A 16771-nucleotide genomic window follows, 5' to 3' on the forward strand; every position below is an offset into this window, starting at 1 on the left:
AGCCTACCAGACAAGCTAAATGCCTTCAATGCTCGCTTCGAGGCAAGCAACACGGAACCATGCATGAGAGCACCAGCTGTTCCGGACGACTGTGTGATCATGCTCTCCGTAGCCAATGTGAGTAAGACCTTTGAACAGGTGAACATTCACAGATTGATTACCAGGACGCATACTCAGAACATGCGCTGACCAGCTGGCAAGTGTCTTCACTGACATTTTCAGTCTCTCCCTGACCCAGTCTGTAAATCCTACATGTTTCAAGCAGACCCCCATAGTCCTTGTGCCCAAGAACGTCAAGGTAACCTATCTAAATGACAATCGCCCTTTTGCACTCGCATCTGTAGCCATGAAATGCTTTGAAAGGCTGGTCATGGCTCACATCAACACTATCATCCCAGACACGCTGGACCCACTCCAATTCGCATACCGCCCCAACAGATCCACAGATGACGCAATCTTTATTGCACTCCACACTGCCCTTTCACACCTGGACTAAAAGAACACCTATGTGAGAATGCTGTTCATTGACTACAGCTCAGCGTTCAACACCATAGTGCCCTTCAAGCTCATCGTAAAGCTCAGGACCCTGGGACTGAACACCTTCCTCTGTAACTGGATCCTGGACTTCCTGACGGGCCGTCCCCAGTTGGTGAGGGTAGGCAACAACACATCCGCCACGCTGACCCTCAACACAGGGGCCCCTCAGGGTTGCATGCTTAGTCCCCTCCTGTACTCACTGTTTGACCACGACAGCGTAGCCAAGCATGACTCCAACACCATCATTAAATTTGCTGATGACACAGCGGTGGTAGGCCTGAGCACCGACGACGATGACACAGCGGTGGTAGGCCTGAGCACCGACGACGATGACACAGCGGTGGTAGGCCTGAGCACAGACGACGATGACACAGCGGTGGTAGGCCTGAGCACCGATGACGATGACACAGCGGTGGTAGGCCTGAGCACCGATGACGATGACACAGCGGTGGTAGGCCTGAGCACCGATAACGATGACACAGCGGTGGTATTCCTGAGCACCGACGACACAGCGGTGGTAGGTCTGAGCACCGACGACGATGACACAGCGGTGGTAGGCCTGAGCACCGACGACGATGACACAGTGGTGGTAGGCCTGAGCACCGACGACAATGACACAGCGTTTCCCAAACTTGGTCCTGGGCACCCCAAGAGGTGCAAGTTTTTTGTTTTTTTCCCCCAGCTGATTTATATAATGACCTCATCACCTGAGACAGCCTATAGGGTTGAAGTCAGAGACCTGGCAGGACAACAACAACCTCTCCCTTAGGAGATGATCGTGGACTACAGGAAACGGAGGGCCGAGCACACCCTCTATTCACATCGACGGGTTGAGAGCTTCAAGTTCCTCGGTGTCCACATCACTAGGGAGCTGTCATGGTCCTCACACACCAACATAGTCGTGATGACACTCCCACTTCCCGCTCAGGAGGCTGAAAATATTTGGCAGGGGTCCTCAGGTCCCCATCCAGGACCTCTATACCAGGCGCTGTCAGAGGAAGGCCCTAAAAATTGTCAGACTCCAGCCACCCTAATCATAGACTGTTCTCTCTGCTACTGCCAAGCAAGCGGCGGTACCGGCACACCAAGTCTGGAACCAACAGGACCCTGAACAGCTTCTACCCCCAAGCCATAAGACTGATGAATAGCTACCCGGACTATCTGCATTGACCCTTTTTGTCCGAACTCTTTTGACTCATCACATATGCTGCTGCTACTATTTATTATCTATCCTGTTGCCTTGTCACTTTATTTCCTAGTTATCTGTACATATCTACCTCAATTACCTCGTACCCCTGCACATTGACTCAGTACTGGTACCCTGTGTATAAAGCCTAGTTATCAGTACTCAGTACTGGTACCCTGTGTATATAGCCTAGTTATCATTACACAGTACTGGTACCCTGTGTATATAGCCTAGTTATCATTACTCAGTACTGGTACCCTGTGTATAAAGCCCAGATATCATTACTCAGTACTGGTACCCTGTGTATAAAGCCCAGATATCATTACTCAGTACTGGTACCCTGTGTATATAGCCTAGTTATCATTACTCAGTACTGGTACCCTGTGTATATAGCCTAGTTATCATTACTCATTACTCAGTACTGGTACCCTGTGTATAAAGCCTAGTTATCATTACTCAGTACTGGTACCCTGTGTATATAGCCTAGTTATCATTACTCAGTACTGGTACCCTGTGTATATAGCCTAGTTATCATTACTCAGTACTGGTACCCTGTGTATATAGCCTAGTTATCATTACTCAGTACTGGTACCCTGTGTATATAGCCTAGTTATCATTACTCAGTACTGGTACCCTGTGTATATAGCCTAGTTATCATTACTCAGTACTGGTACCCTGTGTATATAGCCTAGTTATCATTACTCAGTACTGGTACCCTGTGTATATAGCCTAGTTATCATTACTCAGTACTGGTACCCTGTGTATAAAGCCTAGTTATCATTACTCAGTACTGGTACCCTGTGTATATAGCCTAGTTATCATTACTCAGTACTGGTACCCTGTGTATATAGCCTAGTTATCATTACTCAGTACTGGTACCCTGTGTATATAGCCTAGTTATCATTACTCATTACTCAGTACTGGTACCCTGTGTATAAAGGCTAGTTATCATTACTCAGTACTGGTACCCTGTGTATAAAGCCTAGTTATCATTACTCAGTACTGGTACCCTGTGTATATAGCCGAGTTATCATTACTCAGTACTGGTACCCTGTGTATATAACCTAGTTATCATTACTCATTACTCAGTACTGGTACCCTGTGTATATAGCCTAGTTATCATTACTCAGTACTCCATACTGGTACCCTGTGTATATAGCCTAGTTATCATTACTCAGTACTGGTACCCTGTGTATATAGCCTAGTTATCATTACTCAGTACTGGTACCCTGTGTATATAGCCTAGTTATCATTACTCAGTACTGGTACCCTGTGTATATAGCCTAGTTATCATTACTCAGTACTGGTACCCTGTGTATAAAGCCTAGTTATCATTACTCAGTACTGGTAGCCTGTGTATATAGCCTAGTTATCATTACTCAGTACTGGTACCCTGTGTATATAGCCTAGTTATCATTACTCAGTACTGGTACCCTGTGTATATAGCCTAGTAATCATTACTCAGTACTGGTACCCTGTGTATATAGCCTAGTTATCATTACTCAGTACTGGTACCCTGTGTATATAGCCTAGTTATCATTACTCAGTACTGGTACCCTGTGTATATAGCCTAGTTATCATTACTCAGTACTGGTACCCTGTGTATATAGCCTAGTTATCATTACTCAGTACTGGTACCCTGTGTATAAAGCCCAGATATCATTACTCAGTACTGGTACCCTGTGTATAAAGCCCAGATATCATTACTCAGTACTGGTACCCTGTGTATATAGCCTAGTTATCATTACTCAGTACTGGTACCCTGTGTATATAGCCTAGTTATCATTACTCAGTACTGGTACCCTGTGTATATAGCCTAGTTATCATTACTCAGTACTGGTACCCTGTGTATATAGCCTAGTTATCATTACTCAGTACTGGTACCCTGTGTATATAGCCTAGTTATCATTACTCAGTACTGGTACCCTGTGTATAAAGCCTAGTTATCATTACTCAGTACTGGTACCCTGTGTATATAGCCTAGTTATCATTACTCAGTACTGGTACCCTGTGTATAAAGCCCAGATATCATTACTCAGTACTGGTACCCTGTGTATAAAGCCTAGTTATCATTACTCAGTACTGGTACCCTGTGTATAAAGCCTAGTAATCATTGTTCATTGTGTATTTATTATTACATTTGATATTTATCTATTATTTATCTATTTTCTTTCTCTCTGTATTGTTGGGAAGGTCCCGTCAGGAAGCATTTCACTGTTAGTCCACAACTGTTGATTACCAAGCATGTGAGGAATAAAGTGTGATTTGATTTTGTTTCTTTGGCCTAATAATGAACCTAGAAGAAATGCACTTTAAAGGTCTTGCTGAAACCCTTCCCTTCCTCTCCTTACCTGTGGAAAAACAGACTTAGAATACAATCAATGTCTAAACCCTGTTGAATACAGTAGGCTACACACAGTCTTTCATTGTTTGGTTCTCCTCGCCTCTTGTCTGCACAGTAGTAGGAACATAGTCAGCCTGCTGTGAAAGGAACTCTGCCTCTTTAATAAACACAGACCAGTCTGTAGCCTGCGCTTCGTCTGTGACATCACTTTCCCGAACATTCACCCGCTTGGAAGTTTGTCCATATATGGAAGAGCTCTCCAGTTTCATGTAACCACTAAGAACTACGCAGGACTGACCTGGGCTACCCCCTTGTAGGCTATTCAGTTTACTTTCCCCCTGCGGAGAGGGAGAGAGAGAGAGAGAGAGAGGCCTTCATGCAGCGAGTAGTTCCAGTATGTGGTTTTACCTTACAAGGTAGAGAGACCGTGTCCACGGTAGCACGGCTCTGTGTGTTTACTTGACAGGGTTGAAGCCGTCCGGTGGCGCATCACCTCGCTCAGCCAACCTTCTTGGGGACAAAAGAAACATGGAATCTGAGCTGCGATGAATGACGAGATCTCAACAGTCACGAGCAGGAAACTCGGTTGATATGTGAAAAAAATAAACAAAAGTTCAAAACTATGTAACACATAGTAACTATATAACTACCGGTAAAATATGAACTAAATTAAAACCTTTACAACTCATTGGAATTGTCTTGAAATTTGCTTCAGCCATTTGGAACCATTGCGTAAAAGCGCGTGAAATTGTTGCCTCATTGATTTGTAATTAATAGACAATGAAGTATTTTTACAGACTCCATGTCTGGCACATTATTAACGTTATTATGTAGCCATCAGCGTTAAATAATAATCATTAATAACCTGGAGGGCATTGTCGCTTTATGGACATCTGTTAACAAGTTGCCTTAGATGGCGTGTGTCAGTGGAGGCTAGTGACGGGAGGACAGCTCATAGTAATGACTGGAATAGAGCAAATGGAAACCATGTGTTAGATGTATTTGTGTGTCAACAAGTTGCCTAGAAGAAGCGACTCGTATCCATCTGTCCTTTACTCTAGATGATGATAATGGGGGTTGTGGTGTCCTCTTCCAGGTGGTAAATGCTGTTTCTGAAAAGAACCTGCAGCTATAAGCTATACTGTTAGGAGGATGTATGCTTTTTGTTTGGCGTAGCCTACACTGAAATGGTAAATTACCGTAATATAGGCGCTAATGTTTACGCACATTACGAATTTAGGTCTTTAAATGACATTGTTTCAAACAAAATGAACCACTTTGACAGATTAGGATGTACTAAAGAACCCGTATGTCCAGAGCAGACAACCTACACTAATACAATCAGCGTACAATAAGTAGTTCCACTGACAGCTGCTACAGCCAATTACGTGTGTCTGGTCGATAGTGGGAGGGCCTTAGAACTCCCCTGTATCCAATCACGTTGTATATTTTCGTCATTGAAGTACTTTTTTTTTCACAGCAACATTTTTGCTTCTGTCGGCAGCATCGGTCAAGGATCTGTCTAGTTAGAATAGGCTCTGGCTCGGAGGTTCAAACACAGTGATAGGAAAAGAAAGGCGAGGAGCTTGTGTGATTTAGCAGAGAGAGAGAGAGAGAGAGAGAGAGAGAGAGAGGAAGGGAAAAGAAAAGAGAGTCAGCGAGAGAGATACGGTGAAGCCGGGCGACCGTTCATTTAATTCACACCGTCTTGATCGCGTGCAAGTGCGGGAGACGGTCGGTAACGTGTTGTTGCAACATCACCTCCGGTCCACCCCCGAGTGAGTCCCGGGGTATACAGGAGCGTGAAGAAGTATAATTCATGCCTACTTTCGACATGGATCCTTATGATGGAGATGAAAACAATTACATGCCTCAGGAAGATGACTGGGACCGGGATATGCTGTTGGACCCGGCGTGGGAGAAGCAGCAGAGAAAGGTGAATAGAGTTTACCTTGTTATATATATTATATATATATATATATCATATAGTGATCTAGCTTCCTCTTTCCTGGTGTGGTGCAGCAGTGAGATGAGGGACATATGAGCGAGCAGCAGGAAACCTGTAGACAATTTTGAAATTGTTACTGCTCTTGGGAACTGGGAAGATTAACAAATACACATTTGTGTATTATAGACATCAGGGGGTGTTTTTGTAACGATTTTTACACTCCATTTATTTAGCTCGGAGTTAGATAGGCTAACCAATGTGTCAACTGTCATATTACAAATGTATCAAAACTTTTGAGTAGCCTAATGGTTTGACTAGCCTAAACATTACATTAAGGATTTAGTCTAGTTTTATCCTAATGTGTAAAAAGCAGCAGACCAGCTGTAGTTGAAGCAGCATAGTGTCTGTCTGCTGTAGCCCCAAGGACTGGCCTAATCTCCCGTTCACCCATCCCTGCTACAACAAGACGATTACTACTGGAAATAGTCCGCCCACCTCGCAGAGCAACAGATGTCAGACATGTGTTCATACTGCTGTATCATGTCTTCTCTCTTCTCCCCTTTCCTCCTCTTCTCCCCTTTCCTCCTCATCTCCTCTTCTCCCCTTTCCTCCTCATCTCTCCTCTCCTCTCCTCTCCTCCTCATTTCCACCTCATCTCCTCTTCCCTCATCCACTCCCCTTCCCTCATCCACTCCCCTTCCCTCATCCTCTCCCCTTCCCTCATCCTCTCCCCTTTCCTCATCCTCTCCCCTTTCCTCATCCTCTCCCCTTTCCTCCTCTCCTCTCCCCTTTCCTCCTCCTCTCCCCTTTCCTCATCCTCTCCCCTTTCCTCATCCTCTCCCCTTTCCTCATCCTCTCCCCTTTCCTCATCCTCTCCCCTTTCCTCATCCTCTCCCCTTTCCTCATCCTCTCCCCTTTCCTCCTCTCCTCTCCCCTTTCCTCCTCTCCTCTCCCCTTTCCTCCTCTCCTCTCCCCTTTCCTCCTCTCCTCTCCCCTTTCCTCCTCTCCTCTCCCCTTTCCTCATCCTCTCCCCTTTCCTCATCCTCTCCCCTTTCCTCCTTTCCTCTCCCCTTTCCTCCTCATCTCCTCTTCCCTCCTCTCCCCTTTCCTCCTCATCTCCTCTTCCCTCCTCTCCCCTTTCCTCCTTTCCTCTCCCCTTTCCTCCTCATCTCCTCTCCTCTCCCCTTTCCTCCTCATCTCCTCTCCTCTCCTCTCCCCTTTCCTCCTCATCTCCCCTTTCCTCCTCATCTCCTCTTCCCTCCTCTCCTCTTCCCTCCTCTCCTCTTCCCTCCTCTCCTCTTCCCTCCTCTCCTCTTCCCTCCTCTCCTCTTCCCTCTTCTCCCCTTTCCTCATCCTCTCCTCCTTTCCTCCTCATCTCCTCTTCCCTCCTCTCCTCTCCCCTTTCCTCTTCATCTCCTCTTCCCTCCTCTCCTCTCCTCATCCTCTCCTCTCCCCTTTCCTCCTCATCTCCACTTCCCTTCTCTCCTCTCCCCTTTCCTCATCTCCTCTTCTCTCTTCTCCTCTCCCCTCTTCCGTCCTCTCCTCTCCCCTTTCCTCATCTCCTCTTCCTTTCCTCATCTCCTCTTCCGTCCTCTCCTCTCCCCTTTCCTCATCTCCTCTTCTCTCCTTTCCTTCCTTCCTTCCTTCCTTCCTTCCTTCCTTCCTTCCTTCCTTCCTTCCTTCCTTCCTTCCTTCCTTCCTCCGCTCCCCTTCTTTTTTCTCCTCCTTCTCTCCTCTCCTCTCCTCCTATTGTAGGTGTCCCTATCTACCTCAGTTCCCCTCTCCTCCTATTGTAGGTGTCCAGATCAGAGCTAGAATGTATGGACAGTGTAGACTACACTGAGTTCCAGTGGAATCATTCAAATGAAAGTATTTCGAGAATGGCTGAAGACATTTGTGCCCGTGCTTGCGCTCTCTGTTTCTCGCTCTCTGTCTCTCGCTCTCTGTCTCTCGCTCTCTGTCTCTCGCTCTCTCACACTTTCCTTTTTTGCTTTGAGAAAATAGGGAAGAAAATGCAGTGGAATCTGAGTAAGCATTGTGGTTAGAAGGGTTGGGCTTGGATCGGAGCGAGCGTGCCCTAAAATGGTCATAATCGTCCCCCTTCTCTTGCAGTTGAAAAAAGTTTTCCTTTTTTTGTTGTTTTTTTGCTGCTGCTTTGAAAGCTCTGGCTTCCAGTTTCCTGAATTATGTTGTCATCGCCAGGCGGTTACTGGTGTCGGTGAGAGAAGCACCGGGGCGGCTAGGTATGCGAGGTCAGGGGTTACACGTAAATAATTACAGATGCAGGGAGCCAACAACTAGCACGAGCCTGCCTGCCTGCCTGCCTGCCTGCCTGCCTGCCTGCCTGCCTGCCTGCCTGCCTGCCTGCCCTGAGATATCATCTGGAGGCGATGCCTACAGCAGTTAGAGTAGTTACTGTAGTAATACCACGGAATGAATGACAATCCACCGGTAGTGCTTCAGAGCCTCTCTATTCAATCATATCACAGTTTGCTTAGACTTCAATTTTCATTCAAGGAAAGGGCCCCTGAGTAGACCAAGGTTTTCAAAAGACTGAGCGACGTTCATAGTTTATGCCGAGATAGTCCTTAGATATACAGCAGATACGGTTTAGTAGAGGTGGTAGTATAAGCTAGACCAAACAAGGCATTGCAGTAATGCGATGCATTATAACCATTTAATTGTATGTATTATAGCCCGACTCTGTAAGGTAAGATGTGCAGACAGAGAAACAGTAGGCCTGGACCTGGATAAATAAAAACACTGAAACAAAGCTACCCTGTGAGATTTCCCAGGTGTGGAGTAATTATACTTCAACAGAGTTTATTTTTTTTTGGGGGGGGGGACCCACTCGTGCCTCAGCCCTCCTCAGTGACTGCTGTATGGGCGGTCACACATAACAGGATTCATAATTGTATGTGTTTCTGAATGTGAGGACACAAAGAGACAGAAGTGTGTTTATTGTATGGAGCTCTGACTAGACATTTACATTTTAGATTTTTTTTACATTTTAGTCATTTAGCAGACGCTCTTATCCAGAGCGACTTACAAATTGGTGCATTCACCTATAATATCCAGTGGAACAACCACTTTACAATAGTGCATCCCAATGATTATGGGATGGCAGCATGCTGACAGGGAGGGAGCAGGGGGAAGGGAGGGAGCAGGGGGAAGGGAGGAAGCAGGGAGGAGGGAGGGAGCATGCTGGCTGGGAGCAGGGAGGGAGGGAGCAGGGAGGAGGGAGGGAGGGAGCAGGGAGGGAGGGAGAGGAGGAGGGAGGGAGCAGGGAGGAGGAAGGGAGGGAGCAGGGAGGAGGAAGGGAGGGAGCAGGGAGGAGATAGGGAGGGAGCAGGGAGGCAGGGGGGAGCAGGGAGGAAGGGAGGAGGGAGGGGGAGCAGGGAGCAGGGAGGAAGGGAGGGAGCAGGGAGGAAGGGGGGAGCAGGGAGGAAGGGAGGGAGCAGGGAGGAGGCAGGGGGGAGCAGGGAGGGAGCAGGGAGGAGGCAGGGGGAGCAGGGAGCAGGGAGGAAGGGAGGGAGCAGGGAGGAGGCAGGGGGGAGCAGGGAGGGAGGGAGGGAGGGACACACTAGCCTCACCACAGATAAACCCAGTGAATGAACCTTGTTGATATTCATTATAAGAGTTTAGTGACCTTTTTCCTTCAGGGTCCCCCTAGTAGATCAATGGTATTTGCATCCCAAAAGGCACCCTATTCCTTAGATAGGACTCCGGCTCTGGTCAAAAGTAGTGCACTATGTAGGGAATAGGGTGAATAGCATGCCATTTGGGATGTTGCTTTACTGAGGGATATGATGTGGTTAGGAAATGTCCCCAGCATGTCTTAACTTGACTGTCAGGTATACAGGCTGTCTCTCCTCATCGGTGGGATCTGAATGACTCTCCCCTCCACCGCTGCATAGCCAGGTGTGTCTTAGTGAAACAGGGCAGGTGTGTCTTAGTGAAACAGGGCAGGTGTGTCTTAGTGAAACAGGGCAGGTGTGTCTTAGTGAAACAGAGCCAGGTGTGTCTTAGTGAAACAGGGCCAGGTGTGTCTTAGTGAAACAGAGCCAGGTGTGTCTTAGTGAAACAGGGCAGGTGTGTCTTAGTGAAACAGGGCAGGTGTGTCTTAGTGAAACAGGGCAGGTGTGTCTTAGTGAAACAGGGCCAGGTGTGTCTTAGTGAAACAGAGCCAGGTGTGTCTTAGTGAAACAGGGCAGGTATGTCTTAGTGAAACAGGGCAGGTGTGTCTTAGTGAAACAGGGCCAGTTGTGTCTTAGTGAAACAGAGCCAGGTGTGTCTTAGTGAAACAGGGCAGGTATGTCTTAGTGAAACAGGGCAGGTATGTCTTAGTGAAACAGGGCAGGTATGTCTTAGTGAAACAGGGCAGGTATGTCTTAGTGAAACAGGGCAGGTATGTCTTAGTGAAACAGGGCAGGTATGTCTTAGTGAAACAGAGCCAGGTATGTCTTAGTGAAACAGGGCAGGTATGTCTTAGTGAAACAGAGCCAGGTGTGTCTTAGTGAAACAGGGCCAGGTGTGTCTTAGTGAAACAGGGCAGGTGTGTCTTAGTGAAACAGGGCAGGTGTGTCTTAGTGAAACAGGGCCAGGTGTGTCTTAGTGAAACAGGGCAGGTATGTCTTAGTGAAACAGGGCAGGTATGTCTTAGTGAAACAGAGCCAGGTATGTCTTAGTGAAACAGAGCCAGGTGTGTCTTAGTGAAACAGAGCCAGGTGTGTCTTAGTGAAACAGAGCCAGGTGTGTCTTAGTGAAACAGGGCAGGTATGTCTTAGTGAAACAGGGCAGGTATGTCTTAGTGAAACAGGGCAGGTGTGTCTTAGTGAAACAGGGCAGGTGTGTCTTAGTGAAACAGGGCAGGTGTGTCTTAGTGAAACAGGGCCAGGTGTGTCTTAGTGAAACAGGGCCAGGTATGTCTTAGTGAAACAGGGCAGGTGTGTCTTAGTGAAACAGAGCCAGGTGTGTCTTAGTGAAACAGGGCAGGTGTGTCTTAGTGAAACAGGGCAGGTATGTCTTAGTGAAACAGAGCCAGGTATGTCTTAGTGAAACAGGGCAGGTATGTCTTAGTGAAACAGAGCCAGGTGTGTCTTAGTGAAACAGAGCCAGGTGTGTCTTAGTGAAACAGAGCCAGGTGTGTCTTAGTGAAACAGAGCCAGGTGTGTCTTAGTGAAACAGAGCCAGGTGTGTCTTAGTGAAACAGAGCCAGGTGTGTCTTAGTGAAACAGAGCCAGGTGTGTCTTAGTGAAACAGGGCAGGTATGTCTTAGTGAAACAGGGCAGGTATGTCTTAGTGAAACAGGGCAGGTATGTCTTAGTGAAACAGAGCCAGGTGTGTCTTAGTGAAACAGGGCCAGGTGTGTCTTAGTGAAACAGGGCAGGTATGTCTTAGTGAAACAGGGCAGGTGTGTCTTAGTGAAACAGGGCCAGGTGTGTCTTAGTGAAACAGGGCAGGTATGTCTTAGTGAAACAGGGCAGGTATGTCTTAGTGAAACAGGGCAGGTATGTCTTAGTGAAACAGAGCCAGGTGTGTCTTAGTGAAACAGAGCCAGGTGTGTCTTAGTGAAACAGAGCCAGGTGTGTCTTAGTGAAACAGAGCCAGGTGTGTCTTAGTGAAACAGGGCAGGTGTGTCTTAGTGAAACAGGGCCAGGTGTGTCTTAGTGAAACAGGGCCAGGTGTGTCTTAGTGAAACAGGGCCAGGTGTGTCTTAGTGAAACAGAGCCAGGTATGTCTTAGTGAAACAGGGCAGGTATGTCTTAGTGAAACAGAGCCAGGTGTGTCTTAGTGAAACAGAGCCAGGTATGTCTTAGTGAAACAGAGCCAGGTATGTCTTAGTGAAACAGAGCCAGGTGTGTCTTAGTGAAACAGAGCCAGGTGTGTCTTAGTGAAACAGAGCCAGGTATGTCTTAGTGAAACAGAGCCAGGTGTGTCTTAGTGAAACAGAGCCAGGTGTGTCTTAGTGAAACAGGGCAGGTGTGTCTTAGTGAAACAGGGCAGGTGTGTCTTAGTGAAACAGGGCCAGGTGTGTCTTAGTGAAACAGGGCAGGTATGTCTTAGTGAAACAGGGCAGGTATGTCTTAGTGAAACAGAGCCAGGTGTGTCTTAGTGAAACAGGGCCAGGTATGTCTTAGTGAAACAGAGCCAGGTGTGTCTTAGTGAAACAGAGCCAGGTATGTCTTAGTGAAACAGGGCAGGTATGTCTTAGTGAAACAGAGCCAGGTGTGTCTTAGTGAAACAGGGCAGGTGTGTCTTAGTGAAACAGGGCAGGTATGTAGACCTATTGCATATTAGCATTCACTGTTGGGACTCAAAATACCAAAAGGAGACTGGACATAAGTCTGAGATTAGCTTCACTTCCATAATGTAAACATTACACTCACATAAGTTCCAAAAATAATAAAGACATTACAAATGTCATATTATGTCTATATACAGTGTTGACACAAATAAATAAACATAAATATGGGTGGTATTTACAATGGTGTTTGTTCTTCACTGGTTGACCTTTTCTTGTGGCAATAGGTCACAAGTCTTGCTGCTGTGATGACACACTGTGGTATTTCAGTGTGGTATTTTTGTTTTAGAATTCGTTGTGGATCTGTGTAATCTGAGGGAAATATGTGTCTCTAATATGGTCATACATTTGGCAGGAGGTTAGGAAGTAAGGCAGGAGGTTTGGCAGGAGGTAAGCTCCGTTTCCACCTCATTTTGTGGGCAGTGTGCACATAGCCTGTCTTGTATTGAGAGCCAGGTCTGCCTACGACGGTCTTTCTCAATAGCAAGGCTATGCTCACTGAGTCTGTACATAGTCAAAGCTTTCCTTAAGGTATTCTGCCACTGTGTACTCTCTGTTTAGGGCCAAACAGCATTTGAGTTTGCTCAGTTTTTTTGTTAATTCTTTCCAATGTGTCAAGTAATTATCTTTTTTTGTTTTCTCATGAATTGGTTGGGTCTAATTGTGTTCCTATCCTGGGGCTCTGTTTGTGTTTGTGAACAGAGGACCAGCTTGCTTAGGGGACTCTTCTCCAGGTTCATCTCTCTGTAGGTGATGTCTCTGTCTCTGTCTCTGTCTCTGTCTCTGTCTGTCTGTCTGTCTGTCTGTCTGTCTGTCTGTCTGTCTGTCTGTCTGTCTGTCTGTCTGTCTGTCTGTCTGTCTGTCTGTCTCACTCTCTCTGTTTATCTTTGTCTCTCTGTCTCTCTGTCACTCTCTCTCTCTGTCTCACTCTCTCTCTCTGTCTCACTCTCTCTCTCTGTCTCACTCTCTCTCTCTGTCTGTCTGTCTGTCTGTCTGTCTGTCTGTCTGTCTGTCTGTCTGTCTGTCTGTCTGTCTGTCTGTCTGTCTGTCTGTCTGTCTGTCTGTCTGTCTGTCTGTCTGTCTGTCTGTCTGTCTGTCTGTCTGTCTGTCTGTCATCTAGAATAGTCTTTTGCTGTAGCCAGAGCCCAGAGATGCAGTGACTGACTCTGAATACAGGTGTTTACTGACTGACTGCTGAGGGCTAATTTGTCCAGGCTTGTCCTTATAAGGAAGCGACTAGCTTGTACCTTCAATTTACCCCTGCTGGTAAATCTCTAGACACTCCCCCCCCCCCCCCCCCCCTGCTCCCTTTGCAGCTTTGGAGCCTCCTACATTCCCCAGCCTGTCTCCTCTGTGCCAGGGGGAAGATAAAGTTTTAATTGATTCCACGATCCATTCAATTCCAGGATAAATGATTGTTCATTCCAACCATGGATGAGTCTGAGCCTGAAAGAGCAAGGCAAGTTATCTGGTTGGGTTGATATAGAGAAGGCCTAGCACTCGTCTGACTGACACAATTACTGTCATTTATACAACACCTTTCAGACATGGTATGCAACGCAATGTGCTTTACAGGAGGGGGGGGGGGGGGGAACTACAAATTAAAGCTGAAATATTTATTACTCAACAAACATTTGTTTAAAAAACAAAAGAATGACAATACTGAACAAAAAAAAATACTGTAAGGAAAAGCAAAGCTAAAAATATATGTTTTAAGATCTCTTTTAAATATGTCCACAATTTTGGCCTCCCTCAGGTTCTCTGGCAGGCTGTTCCAGTGGCTGGGGGCATTGTAACTCAAATGTGCAGCCAGATTCTCTCCCTGTGCTTTGGCTCCAACAATAAGTACCTCGGTCTCGTCTTGATTTAGCTAGAGGAAGCTGTGAACCATCCAAGTATTTAAATCACTAATACAGTCTAATAATTTATCCGTGGAGCTAAAAATCCTCTGGTGACACAGAAATGTAAAGTTGGTATCGTCTGCGTAGCAGTGAAGATCAATGCTGTGCTTTTCTGATAACGCTGCCAAGGGGTTAAATATATCAACTGAACACCACTGTGACTCCACATGTGGTATGTGTTTTCACTGAGTTATGTTCACCAAGGGTGACAGAGAACTCTTGACCGGTTAAATAGGTTCTAAACCGATTTAGAACTGGAGGGGAGAGGTCAACACACCTCTCCAGTCGGTCCAGAAGGACATCATGGCCAACAGTGTCGAATGCAGCACTTAAATCCAAGAGTACAAGGATGGAGAGCTATTTGGTGTCTGTGTTGGCTCTAAGATAATTTACCACTTTCACTAAGCTGTGGTGGGTACCAAAACCAGATTGACGTTTTTTCTTTGCTGGGTTTAACTTTTTTTTAAAAATACAGTTGGCACTTAAACAATCATTTAGCTGTTTGAGCACCAATTTCTCCAGAATTTTGGCTTAAGAATAGGTTGGAAAATGGCTGAAAATTGCTAAAAGCTGAAGAATCTATATTCCTTTTCTTCAGAAGGGGTTTCACCAGAGCAGTCTTTAGTGCAGTGGGGAAAGTGCCTGTGAACAAGGAGAGATTAACAATATCTTTCACTTCTTCTTATGTGCAATTAAAAAACGGTTTGGTAAAAGGTGGTGGGGGATGGGATAGGATCGCGAAGACAGGTAGAGGGCTTAAGTTGGAATATCACTTTCCTGAGCATGTCTGTGTCAACCATGGAAAATAATTCCATAGAGCCTTTTGTGTAGTAGACTAGGGCACATATCATCAAATTTCTCATCAGGTCTTGCTTGACTGATACCCAGCCTAATGGAGACTCATATCTCCCCCACTAGCTTTAAACACCAGCTGTCAGAGCAGCTCACAGATCACTGCACAATGTACAAACAACCCATCTATCTACCTACCTCATCCCTATACTGTATTTATTTTATTTATCTTGCTCCTTTGCACCCCAGTATCTCTACTTGTACATTCATCTTCTGCACATCTACCATTCCAGTGTCTAAATGCTATATTGTAATTACTTCGCCACCATGCCCTATTTATTGCCTTAACTCCCTTATCTTACCTCATTTGCACTCATTGTATATAGACGTTTTCTTTTTTTCTACTGTGTTATTGACTGTATGTTTGTTTATTCCATGTGTAACTCTGTGTTGTTGTATGTGTCGAATTGCTACGCTTTATCTTGTCCAGGTCGCAGTTGTAAATGAGAACTTGTTCTCAACTGGCCTACCTGGTTAAATAAAGGTGAAATAAAAATAATGCTGGTCATCTCCGAAATATGCCGCAAACTGTAGAGCAAAGTTCACATTGGTTTGCGGAGGATTTATCAGACCATCAATGGTGGAGAGGAGCACTCTAATTCTTCAGATTATTAGCGATCAAATTAGAAATCTTTTTTTTTTTCTCCCCGGTTTGGCATTTTTAATGGCCTTGTTATTTACAGTATGCCAAGTTGCTCTCTCAGAATATCATAATGGACCTGCAACTTTGACTTTCTCCACTTCCGCTCTGCCTTTCTGCAATTTATTTTTAATTGAGTTAGTTTCCTCACTCATCCAAGGGCCTCTCCGTTTGGATGTCCTTTTTCAACTTTACTGGAGCTATGGCATCAATGGTTGCCCTTCATTTGCTATTAAAGTTATTAACTAAATCATCACAAGAGGAATGCAGAATAGGTGGTGGAGTATTGTTCATACACTCAGTTCTTAAAAATGGGTTCAGTGTAACCCTGTGCTATGGGCAACAAGGTAGTGTAAATCCCCAGTGGTGACCAGATAAAGCAACATCAACAACATAGGATATGTCAATAGAAAGCCTCTTGGTGATAACCAGGTCCAGAGTATGGCTGTGGTTATGGGTGGGCCCAGTAGAAAGCCTCTTGGTGATAACCAGGTCCATAGTATGGCTGTGGTTATGGGTGGGCCCAGTAGAAAGCCTCTTGGTGATAACCAGGTCCATAGTATGGCTGTGGTTATGGGTGGGCCCAGTAGAAAGCCTCTTGGTGATAACCAGGTCCATAGTATGGCTGTGGTTATGGGTGGGCCCAGTAGAAAGCCTCTTGGTGATAACCAGGTCCATAGTATGGCTGTGGTTATGGGTGGGCCCAGAAGAAAGCCCCTTGGTGATAACCAGGTCCATAGTATGGCTGTGGTTATGGGTGGGCCCAGAAGAAAGCCCCTTGGTAATAACCAGGTCCAAAGTATGGCTGTGGTTATGGGTGGGCCCAGTAGAAAGCCCACTGGTAATAACCAGGTCCAGAGTATGGCAGTTATAGGTATGCCCAATAACATATTGGATAAAATTCATAGAGCTCAAGAGATTCATACATTTAATGGCCTTGGAGTCTTTGTCAACATGAATATTAAAATCGCCCAACACAATGATTTGATCACAGTTATCAAGGACAATAGACAATAGTTCAGAGAAATCAGTAAAGTAAGTGGGGGGCAGTGCTTTGGA

The 16771-nt window shown here is 45.9% G+C and overlaps 1 protein-coding gene across 4 annotated transcripts in view; it reads left to right on the top strand.

The window, feature by feature from the left end:
• The first annotated feature begins 5570 nt into the window (after nt 1-5570).
• LOC100380299 (actinin alpha 1) overlaps nt 5571-16771 on the top strand; it is a 274936-nt gene continuing 263735 nt past the window's right edge. For 3 of the 4 annotated variants that reach the window (XM_045723306.2, XM_045723308.2, XM_045723307.2), the window contains exon 1: nt 5571-6003. In XM_045723306.2, coding sequence (XP_045579262.1) covers nt 5887-6003 — 117 coding nt within the window. In that variant the 5' untranslated portion in view covers nt 5571-5886. 4 annotated transcript variants of the gene reach the window in all.

The sequence above is a fragment of the Salmo salar genome, chromosome 09, assembly GCF_965601325.2.
Source record: "Salmo salar chromosome 09, fSalSal1, whole genome shotgun sequence".
Classification (NCBI taxonomy): Eukaryota; Metazoa; Chordata; class Actinopteri; order Salmoniformes; family Salmonidae; genus Salmo; species Salmo salar.